At 38.7% G+C, this 19,390-nt stretch overlaps 1 protein-coding gene across 2 annotated transcripts in view; it reads left to right on the plus strand.

The window, feature by feature from the left end:
- The window catches only part of pho (phoenix), a 70,314-nt gene that overhangs the window by 7,519 nt on the left and 43,405 nt on the right, over nt 1–19,390 (plus strand). For both annotated transcript variants that reach the window (XM_079816088.1, XM_079816089.1), the window contains 3 exons: nt 7,359–7,671; nt 7,845–7,942; nt 8,037–8,094. In XM_079816088.1, coding sequence (XP_079672214.1) covers nt 7,359–7,671; nt 7,845–7,942; nt 8,037–8,094 — 469 coding nt within the window. The remainder of the gene's footprint in view (nt 1–7,358; nt 7,672–7,844; nt 7,943–8,036; nt 8,095–19,390) is intronic.

Consider the following 19,390-nt stretch of genomic DNA (forward strand, 5'->3'; position numbering starts at 1 on the left):
ACAAACAGAAGCTGTTTACGGGCCACAACCTGTAAGTCTGATTTATTTTTCATCGATGTGTTTTCCTGTAATAGGTTGTAGCAAGGAAGTAAACAGATGACAGCGCTGTTCTGCAAACCAGTCTGTTAAATGCTTATTCATACTTAACGTTATCCGACGAACACCTATCGTTACAAACACTAACGTTAAAATCTCAACAGCGAACTTGGCATTAGTGTAAATTATTCTTTGATTAGAGCTTTTATGTATTATGTATCTACAGGCTTGCTAAACATGGTTCTGTGTGTGATTTGGCTACTATAGTAAAGCCAGTGTTTAGTGTTTTGGGTTAATAGTTCTTGCGACAGATATTTGGCTATAATCGTTCTAAAAATACAAAAGTAACAGTGCCATTCAGTAGCGATCACTATAGATCCGCAGTCTTTACTCATTAGGACTGAACAGGTTCTGCTCGATCATCTTCACTAAAATGTTCTGGGTCTGATTCGGGCTCAGATTGGTATGGTTTTATTGACGCCATCGTTTCTAATACTGACCACAGTCTACCGGTAAGGTAAGGGGCGTGATGTTTCCGACAAACATACACTGCGGTTAGCGAATCACAACACACTGGGCCAGCTAACCAATCTCAGCCCATTGCGTATTTTTGAGGGACTGGCTTCATACAACCCGGAAAGCATCAGACCGTTTTACAAGGAGGGACAGAGCAGTGTAGAATAAATGTCAAATATATGAAAAATAATGATTTTTTTTTAAAAAACGAAGCATTAACACATGTTACAGTGCACCCCACAAACACAATCAAGCCTTCAAAACAATGTGTTTTACCACCCCTTTAAGTTGTACTTATTTGTCCTATTGTCAAACAAGATTCATGCATTTTGTTTGTTTTATTGCCATGTGTGACTATTGTGCAACTGACATAATAATATGGTAAATGTGGCATCCTAATTATGAAAAAAAACATGCACATTTCTGAAAATGACCGCCACCAGAAAATCAGTAATTTTGATCTCACGAAATTTGTTTTATATATATATATATATATATATATATATATATATATAATACGCATGCATGCATGCAGACACACTCACACTCACACTCACACTCTACCGGTCAAAAGTTTGAGAATGGTATTTAAAGAAGTCTCTTCTGCTCACCAAGGCTGCATTTATTTGATCCAAAATACAGCAAAAACACTATTATTGTGAATTTTTTTTTATTTTTTTATATTTGAATATGCAGTTTATTTCTGTGATTCAAAGCTGAATTTTCAGCATCATTACTCCAGACTTTAGAGTCACATAATCCTTCAAGAACCTTTTTTTTACTTTCTATTTCAGATAAATGCTGTTCTTTAGAACTTTCTATTCATCAAATAATCAAAAAAAAAAGTTTTACACAGCTGTTTTCAACACTGAAAATAATCATGAATGTTTGTTGATCATCAGATCCTCATATGAGAATGATTAGTGAAGGATCATGTAACACTGAAGACTGGAGTAATGATGATAAATTCAGCTTAGATCACAGGAATAAATCACACTTTACTATATATTCACTTAGAAATCAGTTCACAACAGAACTGTCACAATATTACAGATTGTTTGTATTTTTAATAACATAAATGCAGCATTGGTGAGCAGAAGAGACTTCTGTAAAAACATTAAAAAATCTTACCGTTCTGAAACTTTTGACCGGTAGTGTGTGTGTATATTAATCCTGGTGGGATTGAGCTATGAGGAAGTGCAAGTTTACTAATACTTTGTTCAATTTGAATAAAGTAATTTGCTTTGCAAGTCATTTTGTGATTCTGCATTTCCTATTGTAGGAAGAGAGAGAGAGAGAGAGAGAGAGAGAGAGAGAGAGAGAGAGAGCTTGTGTGAACTAGGCTACCTCTGTGCGTCTCTAAACAGCGCTGTTATTACCTCGCTAGTGAAAAAATGTCACGTGTAGCCTTTAAGTTGCTCCACTATATAGGCGAACTGATCAAATCGTCAGGGCAGCGCTGACAGCTTTTTGTGCAAACTGTAGTGCGTGTGCGAGCATGTGTGATTTCAGTAATGAGACAGAAAAGCTTGCCTTTGTTGTTTTTCATCTGGACTGTCTAATACTGCTGCCCAGGGGCGCAGCTAAGGGGGGGAAGTTAGGACGATTCTAAGGGCCCAAACACTTTTGGGGCCCCCAGGGATCGGTTTTATTAGTAGTAACAGTACTAGTAGTAATGTATTATAAATAGGCATGTGCCGGTAAACGGTAATACAATATACCGCAATAATGAACATGCACAATATTGTTATCGTGGGCACTTCAAAATACCGTGAATAATTAATTATTACGAATTATTCAGATTTTTAGAATTAATTTTAAGAATACTTTACCCATCAACCTTTAAAATGAAAAACACGTCAAAGAGGAACGCGCACTGATGTTAATAGACCGTGCATGAGCCGAGCACATGGCGGAATGAGGAGACGCTGAAGTGCACATTCATTCTTCGACAGCAGAGGGCGCTGATGGAACAGCAGAAATGCAGCCGTTTCCCCAGTAATCACATAACCTAATACATAATACTTAAAGACTTGCATTTTATATTTTAATCTGGACTAAATTACATGCCCTAGATATTGTTTGAATGTGTTCTGACTGTTGTTCAATCACACACTCTACAAGGCTCCAGTATTTAACATTAGTGACAATGAAAAATACTTCTAAAGCATGTATTAATCTTAGTTAAATGTACATTTCAGCATACCTATTGTTCTTTATAATTCTTTTGCACTTTAATCTGTTTTAAATATTTGATTACTTTATACATTTTTGTGTATTGCTTTATTGTATTTAAATGTTTGGTTCTTTTGTTATAAGAAAGTGATTTAACCTGTTATTGTATGACAACACTTTTTTTGCAACTTATTTCAATATCGTGATAATACCGTATACCGTGATAAAAGCTTCAGCAATTAATCGCAACATGAAAATTTGATACCGGCACATGCCTAATTATAAATGTATAATCTACCAAAGAGTTACAAATACAAAAAAAAGATGGCGCATTTCCGGCAAAATCCAGCAAAACGCTTCACTCATGAACTGCTCACGCTCACCGGTAAAAACTACGTTCCATCATATCCCACTCCGACATGAAATTTCTCTGTGCTAAAATTGTTGCAGCCATTAAGGTATTTATTTTTATGTTTATGTTTAAATATTATAATGTTGTTTTTTATGTCTATGTTGCAAGGGCGAAATTGTCAATCACACATTGGGGGGGACAGCTGTGGGACTTTTTGTGGTGGCGCATGCACACATTTTTTTAATCAAAATAAAATAAAAGTCAGAGTTTGAATGTTTGTAATTGTGTAACACAACAAGGAATTTTCTTACATCTGGGGCCCGTTCTTCGTACCTCGCTAACTCAGTTAGCTGGATTTGATTGTTGACGATTTGGCATGATCTTGGATTGTTTGGTTCTTCGAAGCTCATCCTGGACTTGCTGTCATAGTAACAGGTCCGTAAGCTTAAACCTACTCGGGAGCAGGCTTATTTCATGTAAACAGGATTAGATTGCATCTTGAGGTGATACTTAAAATCTGTCCCAGCCACTGCTACTTTATTACAAGAGTGCATTACTGAACCAGGGGCAATAATAATAATTTTAAATAATAATATAAAAATTGTATATGTATATGAGAATGTATAATGTTGTGTATAATACTATAGACACAGCCACTTGATTGAGAGATTTATTTGTGATGGAATAATTACTTTATATAATTTTGTTTTTATTGGTTTACACACATGTTGTACAGTTACTCTGAGCCGTGCATTAAGTGATCACGGACATTATGGGAGTGGCTTGATGCAGCGCAAGAGAGGATAATTTGATCTTGACCCATAAGAAATTTAAATACTGTCACGTTACAAATCTGCTTCAAATTAAATTAAAAATTAAATTACAACATTGAAATAAAAATGTAAAGGCTGTACAAATGCTGTATAAAATCGTGAATATAAATAATTGGTAATCATGTTTAAAAAAAAAAAAAAAAAACATTTATCATTTATCTATTATAACTTTTATGTTGGTTTGGTCGTTTGGCTGTTTCCTTATAAAGGTTCAGAAATTCGTGGGGGTTTTGTGTGTAATTTGTCAAGTTTTTTGCCAGGTGGCTTTTTAATTATATGATGTCATTACGTTGCTGTCTTGACGCCAGCCAATCGCTGCAATGCTGATCGTGGTTTCGAGTATCGATGCATCTGCCCTCTTCAGGGGAAAAAAGAACGCTCAGTAATCTTAGATCATTTAATCCAGATATTTTAATCCAATCCGCAAATTCGTTTGAAGAACCAAATTAGCCAGAGATCAGTTATCACGATTAAAAGATCTGGGATCTGTCAAATCATCTTAGATGTATTCAGCGAGGTACGAAGAACGGGCCCCTGATCGTCAAACCAACGTATACTCACCCTGTAATGATTACAGCATCGGCATCAATTACAAGCCTGAATTGACAACAAAGCGGCCAGTGATCTCTCTTATATTATTCTATAAACATATAGTGGCTATAAACATTTTGATTAAATTACTGTTACAGGATAACAATAATCTAATATCAAGTCTTGAGCAATGATAGTTCAAATGATTTTTTGTTTTTTGTGCGTGTTGTAAATAAAATGTATTCTGAAGCAATATTCTCACCAGTGTTCAAACAGCTTTGACATATGCATATTTGTGATATTTTTACCTTTTATAAAGGGCATTTTCCCCTAATCTTATTAAATATAGGCTATGATTCAGATATCCTTTTATATTCTTAAATTGGATCAATAAATTAAATTAGAAGACGACACTGGCTGTTACCAGTCAAATTAAATAATTTACACTGAAAAATTACAACTGCATTAAATAATGTTATGAGATTTGTTTTAAATATTTTTTGAATATACAAATAAGAAATGTTGGAAAGATGAAACTAAACCACCTGTAGGTGGCAGCATGTGACCGTCTGAATGAGCGAGTCATTGAGTCGATTCGTTCAAACACTGATTCATTCAAGAATGAGGCGGTCGTTTACGAATAGTTCATTGAATCTTTGATTCTATCGATTCATTCAAAACGCTGAATCATTCACTAACACACGCTGTTGCTGTGACATGCGTTCTGCTGTGATCTTTTGGAACTATTTTTGCTGCTGAAATAGAAAAAAAAACACTCAATATTGCATCAAAATGTAAGTGACTTAATGTTAATAATTGTTTATGGAACTGTCATATGAAATCAGTGTCATTTTCAGTCGTGATGTTATTCAGGAAAACAGCACTCTTGGTAATGTGACATTGCAACTGTATCATGTTATAAATATAAATAAACTCCACATTTCTACATTTGTACGGTAGTGTGTTAACTGAGTTTCTCCATGTGAGCGGCGCACATTTGTTTTGTCCTCTCCTCGAGAGGCTGCGCGAGCGTCAACAACGCAACATTAGTTACCGTCAGTTCATTATACATTATTATCATTCACTGTCAATCGCCACTTACAGTAATGAATGCAGAATCATTCTTGCATTTGGGTGATTCCCTAGTTATTTTTGTTAATGACGTTTTATCAGGCTACTTGTCCGTCGGGCAAGTAAAATTCTCTTTCACTTGCCCCTTCAAAAAATCCACTTGTCCCGGACAAGCGTTAATGTCGAGCCCTGGCCTACAGTAACGTTAGCTAGCTGTCGGCTAGCTTGTCAATAGTCCCTCCCATTCATTCAAGCTGTATAGTATGACAGTCGAAATTCACAAATTCTACAATTCAAAATTCTAGTGAAATTCACCTGGTCGTTATCTAAGGGATTATGTCAGCCAAATACAGGATATTTACCATTCATAGATATGTGCCAAATGTCTGTCAGATTTCGCGCTCCTAACTCTTCTTCTGTTTGTTTTTCCTAACTCACTGACGGCGCACAAGCTACTAAAGGTATAGGGAAAACATGACATGGATTTCAGGAGAAATAGGTTTTGTTAGTGTATAGTGTAAGGCCAGTCGAATGGATTTGGGAAATGGATCTGCCGGGATTTTATATTTTCAGAGCTGGAAAGAAAGACGTATTTGCAATCACATCGATATTGCCCGCATAATCATACAGTATGATCAAATAGTGGGGGGGACAAATTGTCCTTCTTTGAATATTGGGGGGGACGTGTCCCCCTGTCCCCCCATAGAATTACGCCTATGCTATGTTGTCAATCTGTCAATCTATGTCGATTATGAAAAGTGAACAGCATGAGATAGGACACATCATAAGATGAATGGAGTTGATCAGACATGATTGTGACCACTTCATTAAGTTTTGTTTTGTATAAATTGTATCTTAATTTTAATCAATGTTTCATCAGCCAATTGGGGCATTCTGGGTTGAGCGAGCGGAGCTTAATTGGTCAGTATTATTAAATTTCAGACAAAGATTTTGGATAGCTAGGTTGGTGTGGTAGAGGGCCCAACATCAAATTCTTTCATAGGGCCCAAAATTGCTAGCGGCGCCCCTGCTGCTGCCGCCCAGTTGTTGAACGTTTTATATTCACTGTAAATATTAAGATTTACTTTAGGAAAATCGTCTGTCATATTGTTGTTTTTTAGTCCTGTAATTTCCGTTATTACAGTTAACTATGCGAAGTTATATGGAACTGTAATGCGGTCAAGAGCTGCCTGGAACTACGTTCGCTGTGCGTCTCCCAGAAAATAATTGCACACCTCAGAACGTTCATCAACCAATCAGATTCAAGCATTCAACGGCCCCGTAGTATAAGATGTTATGATGAACTATATGCTTTTCTCCATTGATGTTCTATAATGTTCAAAGTGTTTTTCAGGATGCTGATTTTTAGAAGGCAGACTGAGATTAACATTGATATTAACTGAGGTGTAACATTTACACATTATTAGCTGTTTGATAACATAGTAGAGCAAAAGGCTAATCATATTAATTACCATTATGTGTCCGACACATGTAAAAAGTGATACTATTGTGCAGCGTTTACAACAGTAACTTGACTAGAGTTGGAGTGAATTTCTAAGCTGGTGTGAGTGGAGGCGGGGTGATGTTGGTGTTACCGATGTTACGCTGTGTTCAGCTGCACACCGATTACATCACTTGCCCACCTCAGCAAAAAATATTTGCTAGTTTCAGCCCCAAATTAAGTTGGTGGTTTATCATCCCAAATAATCTTCATAAATTAATCTAATAACGCTTTAAGATGAAGTTTTAGTGCCAAAAAAAACATTATCTAATTTTACTGAAAAGTTTCACTTGAAAATGTTTTCTCATGCACTTGCATCACTTCTCTGCTTTCCCCTATACAGTGACTCTGGTGAAAGCCTGTTTGTAACACAGTCTGTGACTAAAGCAGTCCGAACTGCAAGGCAACATACTAGATCAACTAAGAGACCAGTGTCTATCTCTGATGATACTGGTGATGATAGAGAGGGGGTCACCAGCAGACTCCTAGAGAATGAAGACTCTGAATATGAAGAGGGAAGTGAAGGTCAGCATGCAGTGTCCCCAAACAGAGGAAAAAGGATTGATTATGTTCCCCCTCAAAAAGCTACTTTTCCTTTTTTGTTGAAATCACACAGACGGCGGCACCTACCCTTGAAGAAGCACCAGATTTTAGAGGTGGCGTTATTTGTGTATTCATGTCTTATGTCTTTTGTTTATTTTTTTATTACATTGTCTGATAAATTTTTTTTTTTTTACTTAACTGTCACTGGTTTTTATAATTCTAACACTGTCATGACATGTTATTAAATTATGCATGTTTACTATTATTTGTTGTATTTCTTTTTTAGAACTCAGAAATTGGAGGGTTTCTCAAATGCATAAAGAAACTCAATGAGGGTTATGTAAAAACAGGAAGAGCAATCAGTCCATATATGCTGGAGTCTGAGTAAGTTCTAGTAATTAATAAAAAAACAAAATATAAATGATTGTAAAATGAATATAATGATTTTAATGGAAAAACAACAACAACTTTGTTTCAGGCTAAGTGATAACTCTGAGGAGGATGACCACAGCAGTGATCATGAAGTCACAAAAGTGGTATGTAATTACTGCAGATATTAATAGTACAAAATGTTCTTTAGTGTAATACAGTGTTAATTTTGACAGCAAATTTTGATTTAGTTTTAGTCATAGTCTTTTGACTAAAATTCTATTTAGTTTTAGTCATATTTGTTTTTAGTTTTAGTCGACTAAAACCTAATGAGTTTATTTAAATTGTAATACATTAAGCATTTAAGCATTACATAACCGACTGTCACTTGAACTGACATTTTGACATCATTTTGTTTTTGACATTAAAAATACACGAAAGAAAGCTCAATTCACTTTTTTGTTTGTTTTCTATATAGTTTTTATAACTTTGTATTTCTTTTTTAGTTAGTAGGCCATATCAGGTTAAGCTAAAGCTTCAAATAAGTGTTTTTTATTTTATTTCAGTTAACATTTTATTAATTTCAAGTAATGAAGTTTTTTTAATGGTTTTAGTGAATTATTATAACCCTGATACTTTATTATTTGGCACTATATTGAAAATGTGCCAAATACTGGTCTTTCCTCCTGACTATGAATTAAATGGGAATGAAATTAAATACAGTTTATTGTGTAACAAAAAATGAATATATAATGCGTGACTTTTAATTATAACAAGCTCGAAATACACCGGGACTCTTATTTTGAAATGCGGCTTACTATTGCAGTTGCAGGAGTTAAGATAAAATATGCATTGTTACAACCGTATAAAACATATTACTATATAAACATGGTAAGGTAAACATTGTCATTACTCATCAGCATTAGTTCATAAACAATTGCCTGGCATAAATGTGCGCTATTCATTGATTGTGAGCCGCTCTGGAGCGCTGTATTGGGGATGCGCGAGCCTGTAGAGCGCAACAGCACCGTGTTTTCCAGCAGTTAGATCAGCACGTTCAAATCAAATGTGCGCATCTGTTACACAGGACATCAGTTCTGTCTGGATCTCTTCCCTAATCGACCCTCCCTAACATTTTCGTCTCGTTTTTATTTGTTGACGAAAATGACAGTTGATTTTTGTCATAGTTTGTTTCATCCAACACTAGTTTTTATTTAGTTATCGTCTCGTTTTCGTCAGTGAAAAAAGGTTGTTGACGAAAATTGACACACATTATTCGTCAACGAAATTAACACTGGTGTAATACATATTTTGGTTTTGATATCCCCTAAAAATATATTCTACATGTTTGTATTTGAGAAATATTTTTTTTATTTTAAGTAATCAATGTCAAATTCAATAGCTCACTAATATACAATACCACTCAAAACATTGCGGCATGTAAGAGTTTTTTTTAAATCAATTAATACTTAATACTCATCCTGAGACTTAGCCCCAGAAAGTCTAGGTTCATAGCAGCCAGTTGTAACTTGCTATCAGGTAGTAGGCCTCACCAGGCTGCCCTGAAGGCGAGTTCCTGAGTGTGGATACTCTAGTAGCTAGTAGGGATGCACCGGTTGACCGGCCAAAATCGTTTTTCTTTGTATTTTTCTGCTGATTTTTCCGGAAGTGCGCCCGCGTGCACATACGCCTATATTGCAATCATTCGCGAACATGTCACTTGTGTGTTACAAAAAACTGGAGAACTGAGGGAAGAGACGAGATACGCTGAAGGGAATGAATAGCCGCTTTCCTGTGCGAGCTGAAGTTGCGCAAGCTTACCTCTCCGCGCCCCGCACAAGCGTAGATAGTGAGCGTTTGTTCAGCTCAGCTTCTCACGTGTTGGATTGGATGAGAACGAAACAGACTAACTTGTGACAAAGCCGAAATACTTCTTTTTGTAGCCTAAAGAAGAACATGCATGCACTTTTGAAATGAAATACTATCAGTTCTGTTGCCTATAGGATGATAATTTTTATTGTACCTTAAAATTACATTGACTTAATTTGATTTAAAAAGCACCTGCTGTAGCATCTTAGTTTTTTTCGTTGCACTAAACATTATTTGGAACAATTATATACTTTGGTTTCATTTAATTTCACTGGTAAAGACTTTTTTTTTTTACACTGAATTTAAAAACAAATGCTGATTTAAGTAACATCTTTGTTTGGATTGCAGAATATGCAGTTGTTGCGTTTTAATTTCAGCTTTCAGCCTTTTAATTTCCAATTCAATTTCCCATTGATTTCAGATTGCGGACTTGTTTTCATTAGCCAAAAGCCAATGTAGCGACTATGAGTCAGATAAAATAATAACTCAACGGGGAACTGAATTAAAATGAAAGACTCGAATGACACTATATATTATAAATAATTCAGAATTAATGTTTACACCTTAACTTATTCGTCCGCCGATATGTAAGGGCTTAAAGGGGGCTCTGTTAAAGGGAAACATGTATATTTAGCTCAAATGAATGAATTTAATGAATTCATAGGGAATTTTGAGAGTCTATTTTACAGCCGAGCAAATGACTCTTCTAGCGTTCATTTGAACGGGCCGTAAATATCAACTCTGCAGCGGATATTAATATCCGAACAATAGTGAAACACCATTTAACAGCCAGGTAACTTAGATCGGCAGTTCAAGACATTAAATTGATAAGCACATAACACAAGAACAGTTATCTTTGAATACAAACAGAACTTTATTGATTAATCTAACACATCAAACTAATATCTAACATAAACACACACACTCGCACATTCACACGTTGCAGAAAGGAAGAAGGTGAGGAAAGAAGTTCTAAGAGAGAGAAATTATGAAATCCTAAGCAATCTATGCATTTATGAAACATGACCTGAAGAAACCATTGATCAGTAATTTAACCTCCTATCGTTTCTTAGGCAGGGTAATTACATTTGATCTAATGCACCAGTTCAGCTTGGAATCAAAAAGGCGTTACTTGCGTTTGTGTTTCGCGTGTCGTCTGACAAGGGGGGATTCCCTTTTCCTGGCTGTACAGGGATTTTCCCGGATCTTTGATTCGCTGAAGGTCTGGTCGACGTCTGGGGAAGCCAACCACGTGGGGTGTTGGCGGCTGGATGGAAGTCCTGTGGGCGTTGTTTGAAGTTGGAGCGCGCTGTTAGAAACTCGTTGTTGAGAGACTTTTGCGGCGAAACTTAACAGAACCCGAGACTTAACGGAAATAAAATAAACTTTAAGTAAAAGAAAGGAAAGTGAGAGAAAAGCAGATGGCCTGAATGAAATCGTTGTTAACCCATTTTCTCTGTATTGGTCTGTCACGATCGTCAGACCGTCTCCTGGGAGCTCCGTTCAGAACTCACTCTGGTCAAACTGCTAGGACTTAGATCATCTCTGAACTGCGAACAGGCCGCGAACCAGCTCGGACCGAACTGGAACCGAACTTGAGCTGAACTCTGCACTGCTTCTGGTCTAAATTGTACAGAACTGTAGACAGAACCGTACACAGAACTGTACTTTTCGTTCGTGTTCTGAGACTAAACTCAAACATTTGCCCATCCCCTGGATGGGTTCTGGCCAATTAGGCTTCAGGGGTGACTGTGTCTCCACCCCTCCCACAAAATTGGGTTATCTATAGAATTTAGTTTCCTGCTCTTAAGCAGAGAGTAAATTTAGACCTAATTTCTTACTATAAGGACATGATCAATTCTATAAAGATTTCATTCAGCTCATCTGTTGGATTATACCCATACGAACACACCGGTATCAAACACAATGCTTTTTCATCCACTCATTCAATAGTTTCATAATTGCATGAATTGTGAGTAATATACATGCCTAATAGTCTAACTAACGTGTATTAGTTGTAAACACACTAACAAGTTATGTCGAAGGCTATTTGAATGAAAGTCCAATAATCAGTTATTTGATGTACTCCATAAGCTAACAGTTTCTGTGAGCTTACTTGGAGTTTTAGCTGTCACGTGGAGTTCATTTGCTGGTCATGCAAAGACAGAGATCTGGTTGTTTCTTTGTCTTGTGACAACCACGAGCCCTTTGTCCTCTTTTAACTGAGTTTGGTGGCGAGTCCATAGGAAGTCAGAACTAGTAGCTCAGGGGCAGAATCAAGCCCCCATCTCCCTCGTGATGATGATCGATTTCCTGGAGCTGAATTGTGCTTTGTTGAAAAGGATGTTAATTTGATCGAATCATTGGAAGATTAACTCATCTATATGTCTGCGTCCATAATTGCTACACCAATTAAGCCTGTTAAATACCAAATAAACATCTTGTTCATGTATGCTTTCATTCTTTTATTGGGTAATTAAAAAATCGGAAATCGGTATCGGAATCGGCCAGTTTTCTTGAAAAAAAATTGCTATTTGAATCGGCCATGTAAAATCATGATCGGTGCATCACTAGTAGCTAGCATGACTTGCTATCGGTAGTAGGCCTCACCAGGCCTCCCTGAAGGCGAGTTCCGATGTATGGCATCTGGACGGCTAGCCTGACTGGCAATCAGGTAGTAGGCCTCTCCAGGCCTCCCTGAGGGTGAACTCAGTCACTTGACAGTTATCAATGTATTGCTGGCAGGTGGCAGGCTTCCCTGAAGGCTTGCTATCAGGTAGTAGGCCTCACTAGGCCTCCCTGAAGGCGAGTTCCCGAGTATGGATGCTCTGGCAGCTGGCATGAATTGCTATCAAGTAGTAAGGCCTCACCAGGCCTCCCTGAATGCTTGCTATTAGGTAGAAGGCCTCACTAGGCCTCCCTGAGGGCGAGTTCCAGACTTTGGATACTCTGATAGCTAGCATGATTTGCTAACAGGTAGTAGGCCTCACCAGGCCTCCCTGAAGGCGAGTTCTGATGTGTGGCATCTGGACAGCTAGCCTGACTGGCTATCAGGTAGTAAGTCTCACCAGGCCTCTTGAAGGCGAGTTCCTGAGTCTGGATGCTCGGGCAGATAGCAGACTAGCTATCAGGTATTAGGCCTCACCAGGCCTCCCTGAAAGCTTGCTATCAGGTAGTAAGCCTCACCAGGCCTCCTTGAAGGCGAGTTCCTGAGATTGGGCACTTTTTGCTACCGGTTCCCTGCACAAGTATCTGTTGTACCTATGTACCTACCAGGTCAGGTTCGGTGCTCCCCTCACTGAGGATCGCTTGTGAGCACGCAGCCGTCTGATCAGCCGGTCATAGGCCTCTCGTGAGGCCTCCCAGTTAGATCAGTCCGTAGGCCTGTCCGGCCTTCTTAGCACTTTGAACATAAGTGCTTTGTAGATCCTTGAATCGAGCAGTTAGACTTTTCTCGCTAGCAAGGGTTGTTAAGCGCTACGCTGAGTATTGCTCTCCAGCAGTGGTTCCCAACCACGTTCCTGGAGGCCCACCAACAGTGCACATTTGGCATGTCTCCCTGGTGGCATTCTAGTGAATATGCAAATGCATTAAGCTTCCTCTTAAGGCTTATAGCTTGGGCTCTGACCGTAGGGAATGCTGTCACTGACAGCCCAGTGTGACCTGTGGGAGAGTGGTTCTGACATTTCAGTTGAACTTGCTTGTTCTGATAGTTGTCACTGCCAGTGGGCATGCACTCCCCTCAGCATGGCGGCGTGGGTATATCGTTCCTAAAGCATCTTTCAAAGCAGTGCGAGTTCCCTTTGAAAGGGAACACTCTCAGGTTACATATGTAACCTATGTTCCCTGAGAACAGGGAACGAGACACTGCGTCTCTTTGCCATGCTGAGGGTCCTGCCTGCCAAACAGTCCCTTCAGACGATAAGGTGAATGTGTTTGCAAGGCACCCTTATATACTACTGCTCTCCAGTGGTTCATGTCTTATCTCTCAGGTAGGTCCTTCAGGGTGTCATGGTGAGGTGAAGTGTCTAAGTCACATCATTGAGCCCTGGGGAACTCCAGTAGCTAGGTGCTTGGACCACTTCTCTTCTCCATCTACATGTCATCACTAGGATCTGTCATTCAGAAACATGGCTTTTCCTATCACTGCTATGCCGACGACACTCAACTCTACTTCTCATTTCAACCAGATGATCCCACGGTTGGTGTTCGTATCGCTGCCTGCCTAACAGACATTTCTGCCTGGATGAAGGAACATCACCTGCAACTCAACCTTGTAAAGACAGAACTGCTTGTGGTCTCAGCCAACCCAGCACTTCACCACAATCTCTCCATTCAGGTAGGATCATCAACCATAACTCCGTCCAGGACAGCCAGGAACCTTGGAGTTGTGATTGATGATCAGCTAAAATTCACTGACCACATTACTGCAACAACCCGGTCCTGCAGATTTGCGCTATACAACATTAGGAAGATTAGACCCTTCCTATCAGAGCAGGCCACACAACTCCTGGTCCAAGCTCTTGTTCTCTCCAGACTGGACTACTGTAATGCTCTTCGAGCGGGCCTTCCAGCATGCACTATCAAACCCTTGCAACTGATCCAGAACGCAGCGGCGAGGGTGGTCTTTAACGAGCCGAAGAGAGCGCACGTCACGCCTCTCTTCATCAGTCTGCACTGGCTACCAATAGCCGCTCGCATCAAATTCAAGGCACTGGTGCTCGCCTACAAAGCAACCACTGGCTCTGCACCATTATACCTAAATTCGCTTGTTCAGACGTACACACCCTCCAGTAGGGATCCGACCGTGTGTCTCGGCAGCGGCAGGAGTCATTCATCAGATTTAAGAGTGAGGAGCTGACTGAGATGATCGCGGAAGATTTGGCTTCAAAGCGAAACGTAAAAGCGCCTATTTAAGGGAGTTTGTCATTTGTTTAGTTGTTGTGTTTTTCGTTAAAAATAATAGGCTAATGAACCCACAATTCAAGCAACCCGCAGCCGAATTGGCGCTGATTAAAAACCGAAAGTAAAATGTGCACGGCCGCACAGAGCGCGCATTGTTTACTTTCGCCTGGCTCCGCAGTGCGAGCCTCCGCGCTACGCTGCTGCGTGGATTTATTTTTGCCGCGCGCACCCTCGCGCTCGTGCGGGCGCGTCGAGTATAAACGAGGCTTTACGGACGAACTAACAGTGTGCATTCATGGCGTGCATCTCAATCATAGACTGATCAATGCTTGATCAGTGCCCTGACTACTGAACTAGGGAACTGATTGAGACGCACCCATGGCCTCACAGAGCGCGCATTTACAGACGAGCGGTCAGTCACGGTGTGTGCGCACTGGCGCGTTTTCAGTTCAGAGCGGTCGTGTGCATGTTACTTTCGGTTAGATAGAATTAGTGATTTAAAAGCCTCCGCCGGTGATACCGGTATTACCGGTGTTGTCACACATCAATTAACCGGTGGGAAAATTTCCCCACCGTCATATCCCTACCCTCCAGGAGCTTGCGCTCTGTAAATGAACGATGCCTTGTCGTGCCATCTCTCTCGCTCTCTCTCGCTCGGGGAGCGTAGCGGTAATATTTCCTCCAGAGCGGTGAGCACCTTTCTGAAGATTCCGCTCAACTCGCTCAACCCAGAATGCCCTTTGGCGATTTGCTAGATCTAGAATCTGTGAAATAGCTAAGCAATAGTGGAGCAATAGGTTATGGAGTTCAAATATTGTTTTAATGAAGTTGCGAGCCTTATACATAAATGCACAAAGTTAAGAACGAGCAGGGAGAAGAAATTGAAAGGGAGTGTGGAGAGATTGTGAGTTAGCGAAGATATTGGAATCTAAAGCGACACATTGCCAGAAAGCACGAGGATGTGCTACGTAAACATGGCAGTGCAGCAAAAGGTGAGCTATATATCATTCGATAATAAATTAATAGATAAATAGGTAAGGCACGTTAGGTCTATCGTGTATACGGAGCCCTGCTCTTATTACATGCAGACAAAAATATACCATGGCCATTGGCCAGAAATTAATATTTTGTTCCCATGAATTAAGAATTCGTTTTCTCATTTCTAAATCGTAGCCACGAATTAAATTCGTTCCCATAACTTCTTAATTCGTTCTCCCTGGTTAAGTAAATCGTGGCCACGTTGAACTAATTCGTTCTCCAATTTTATTAAAACTATAGGGAACGGATTATTACAATATGGCCACGATCTAATTAAAATGAGGAAACAAATTATTAAAACATGCTGACAGGTGGTAATGAATCGTTAATTCGTTATGCAATCATGGAAAGCAATTATATATTTTTTTGCACTGCGCAAAAGTTCAGTTAAGAATTTTGGCCTAATAGTTAATTTTAAAACTTTGATCTAGGCCTATAGTCTGTATATGTTTATTTATATAATTAGGCCCATTCATTCGTTTAATTTTACAGCATTTTTTTTGTACAATTGATATAAGCCAATTTAAATTTAAATTAATCCTGCGCGTTTCGCAAAAATCAGTTACAAGAATGTTGGCCTAATAGTTAATTTACTTTTAAAACGTTTGTGGATTTTGTATATTTTTGTTTGTATAGCCTACATTTTATTTATATTATTAGGCCCATTTATTCATTAAATTTTACAGCAGTTTGTGTGTACAATGGATGGATATAAGCCAATTAAAAATGTAATCATGCGCGTTGCGCAGAAGTTCACTAATCAAAATTCTGGCCTAGTAGTTAATTTACTTTTAAAACTTTTATGTACATTTTTGTTTATATCATTTTTATTTATATTATTAGGCCCATTTATTCGTTTAATTTTACAGGACTTTTTGTGACTAGCCTAATTTGTAATTTGAAATAAAACATTTCTATTTGAAAAATGTTGTTATTGCTCAGTTCTTTAGGAGGTAAGGCTGTGGTCTAAGCTAAAAGTGATATACATGTAGATTTTTTTTCCTTTTTTGGAGCGAGCGGGGGGGGGCGATTTGAGTGGAGCGCGAAGCAAACTGCGTTGAGCGCTGAGCGATAATGTGCGGAGCGGCCTGATGTAGCTTTGAGCGGGGGAGCGGAGGGGTGAACAGTTCCGTGAGCGATGAGCGGAGATTCTCACCGCTCCACTCCGCTCATATGCTCTGATACATACATACACACACACACACACACACACACACACACACACACACACACACACACACACACACACACACACACACACACACACACACACACACACACACACACACACACACACACACACACACACACACACACACACACACATACATATACATTCATACATACATAGATACATACATATATATTTATACATATACATACACATACACATACATATACATATACATACATATATATATACATATACATACATATACATACATATACATACATATACATACATACACATACATATACATACATACACATACATGCATACAAACATATACATTCAAATACATAGATACATATACATACATACTAGGGCTGCAACGACGCGTCGATGACGTCGACTACGAAAATACGTTGACGTGTGTGAAATGCGTCGACGGCACATTATTTACGTTCTAGAATAGAACAGAAGATCTAGAATAATGGCAGCTTCTGCTCCCGGGCATAGTGAAAATTATCATTTATCATATAAAGCCAGACCGCGACATTCAAAAGCGTGGGAGTACTTTAAACAGAAGTCGAGTAAAACTGTGCTTTGTTCGCTCTGTAACGCCGGTTTCACACTGCGGGCGGTGGCAGAGCAGAAGCTGTGCGCGTGGAGAGCGAGAGCTTTCACACTGCCAGTCAGTGTTGCCAAGACCGCGTTTTTTCAGCGGAATTGGGCTACTTCTACACTGTTGCTACACTGTTGTCTCATGTCCGCGGGTTGAAACGATCCCAATTATGTGATATTTATCCCCGGGAATGAGAATTTTAGCAGGCAGCCCTGCAAAAAAACCCCACATATTTAACCCCCCGAACGCGATGTTTACCGGAGAACCTCCCCGAAACGCGATTGGGCTTGTTTTGGGCTAGTTTTGAGTAACGAATGGGTGGGTTTTGTTGACAAAACCTGGCAACCCTGCTGCCAGTGTTCTCTCGCGCAGCTGAACCGTGGCGCGTGTATTGCAACAGACGGTCACATTTTCCGGTGTTCTTCTCCGACCCCAGTACGTCTCGTGCCTTTATTTATTATGGGCTGCATATATCTGCTGTAAATGCGACCTGGTTCCCCTCTGTCCCAAACACATATGCATAATAACATGCTGTATGTAGGTAGTTTACATGATTAAAGTAACATTAATGTTAAGATATGCCTCTAGCTTTAATCATTTAAATGTCTTTGAAATTTGGGCAAAAACTTCTGGCAGCTTTAGTCGTTGTTTATGCACATGTATATCTTCAAAATAGACTACTAGTTATACATTAAAACTATGATGAAAGCTCCTGTATGTGAACCTTTTGCAGATAAATACAAGTGCATTTTCGTTTACTATTGACACAAATCAATAATTAAATCATACTCAACTACTATAGTAAACAACTTTTCCTAATTAGGCCTACTCTGTATACATTTTATGATGAATAGTATCATTATACATGATGTTTAAAATGCTTCTTGTGTCCATATATTTCATTATAAAATGGCATACTATGTACACTACCCTTCCTGAAATACAATTAATATTGTCATCATTCATTGATTTCATGTTAAAATAATATACAAATTCACTACCCTCTTTGAAATACAATAATCAGTAAAAAAGAATCATAAAATCAATCCGGAAAAATAATCGTTAGATTAGTCGACTAATTGAAAAAAATAATCGTTAGATTAGTCGACAGAAAAAATAATCGTTAGTTGCAGCTCTAATACATACATATACATACACACATACATACAGTGGGGAGAACAAGTATTTGATACACTGCCGATTTTGCAGGTTTGCCCACTTACAAAGCATGTAGAAGCATGTCTGTAATTTTTATCATAGGTACGCTTTAACTGTGAGTGACGGAATCTAGAACAAAAATCCAGACAATCACATTGTATGATTTTTAAGTAATTATTTGCATTTTTTTGCATGACATAAGTATTTGATACATCAGAAAAGCAGAACTTAATATTTGGTACAGAAACATACCTGTCAAGTTTTGGATATGAAAATAAGGGAAATTTTTCGGCGCCCACCGCAAGCAGTCCCACCACCCCAACCAAGCTCCAGTATCCCTTACATTTTAAGACAGGTGTTATAGCCCAAATTAATACACCAAAAGGGTATATATGAAGAGCATTTATTTAAAGGCTTATTTGCATATTTTCTGTTCATTTAACATTGCTTGTCTTTACATTTTATTTTCATTCCACACATTCTTTTCATTTCATATTGCTTTTCTTTTACAGTTTTTCTTTTCATTTCACATAACTTTTCTTTACTCTTTTAGTGAGCTATTGTACACATTTGTTGCAGACTTTGCATTCTTTAAGACTGTTTTGGAAGTAGTGTATTTGTGGGCTGGGCCAGAGTGGTTCATTTTACATGAGAGTAGAGCGCAAACAGTTATTTTGTCTAATGTCATCCTATTCTCTAACAATCT

Source organism: Gobio gobio (assembly GCF_949357685.1).
Source record: "Gobio gobio genome assembly, chromosome: 4".
In the NCBI taxonomy this organism is placed as follows: domain Eukaryota; kingdom Metazoa; phylum Chordata; class Actinopteri; order Cypriniformes; family Gobionidae; genus Gobio; species Gobio gobio.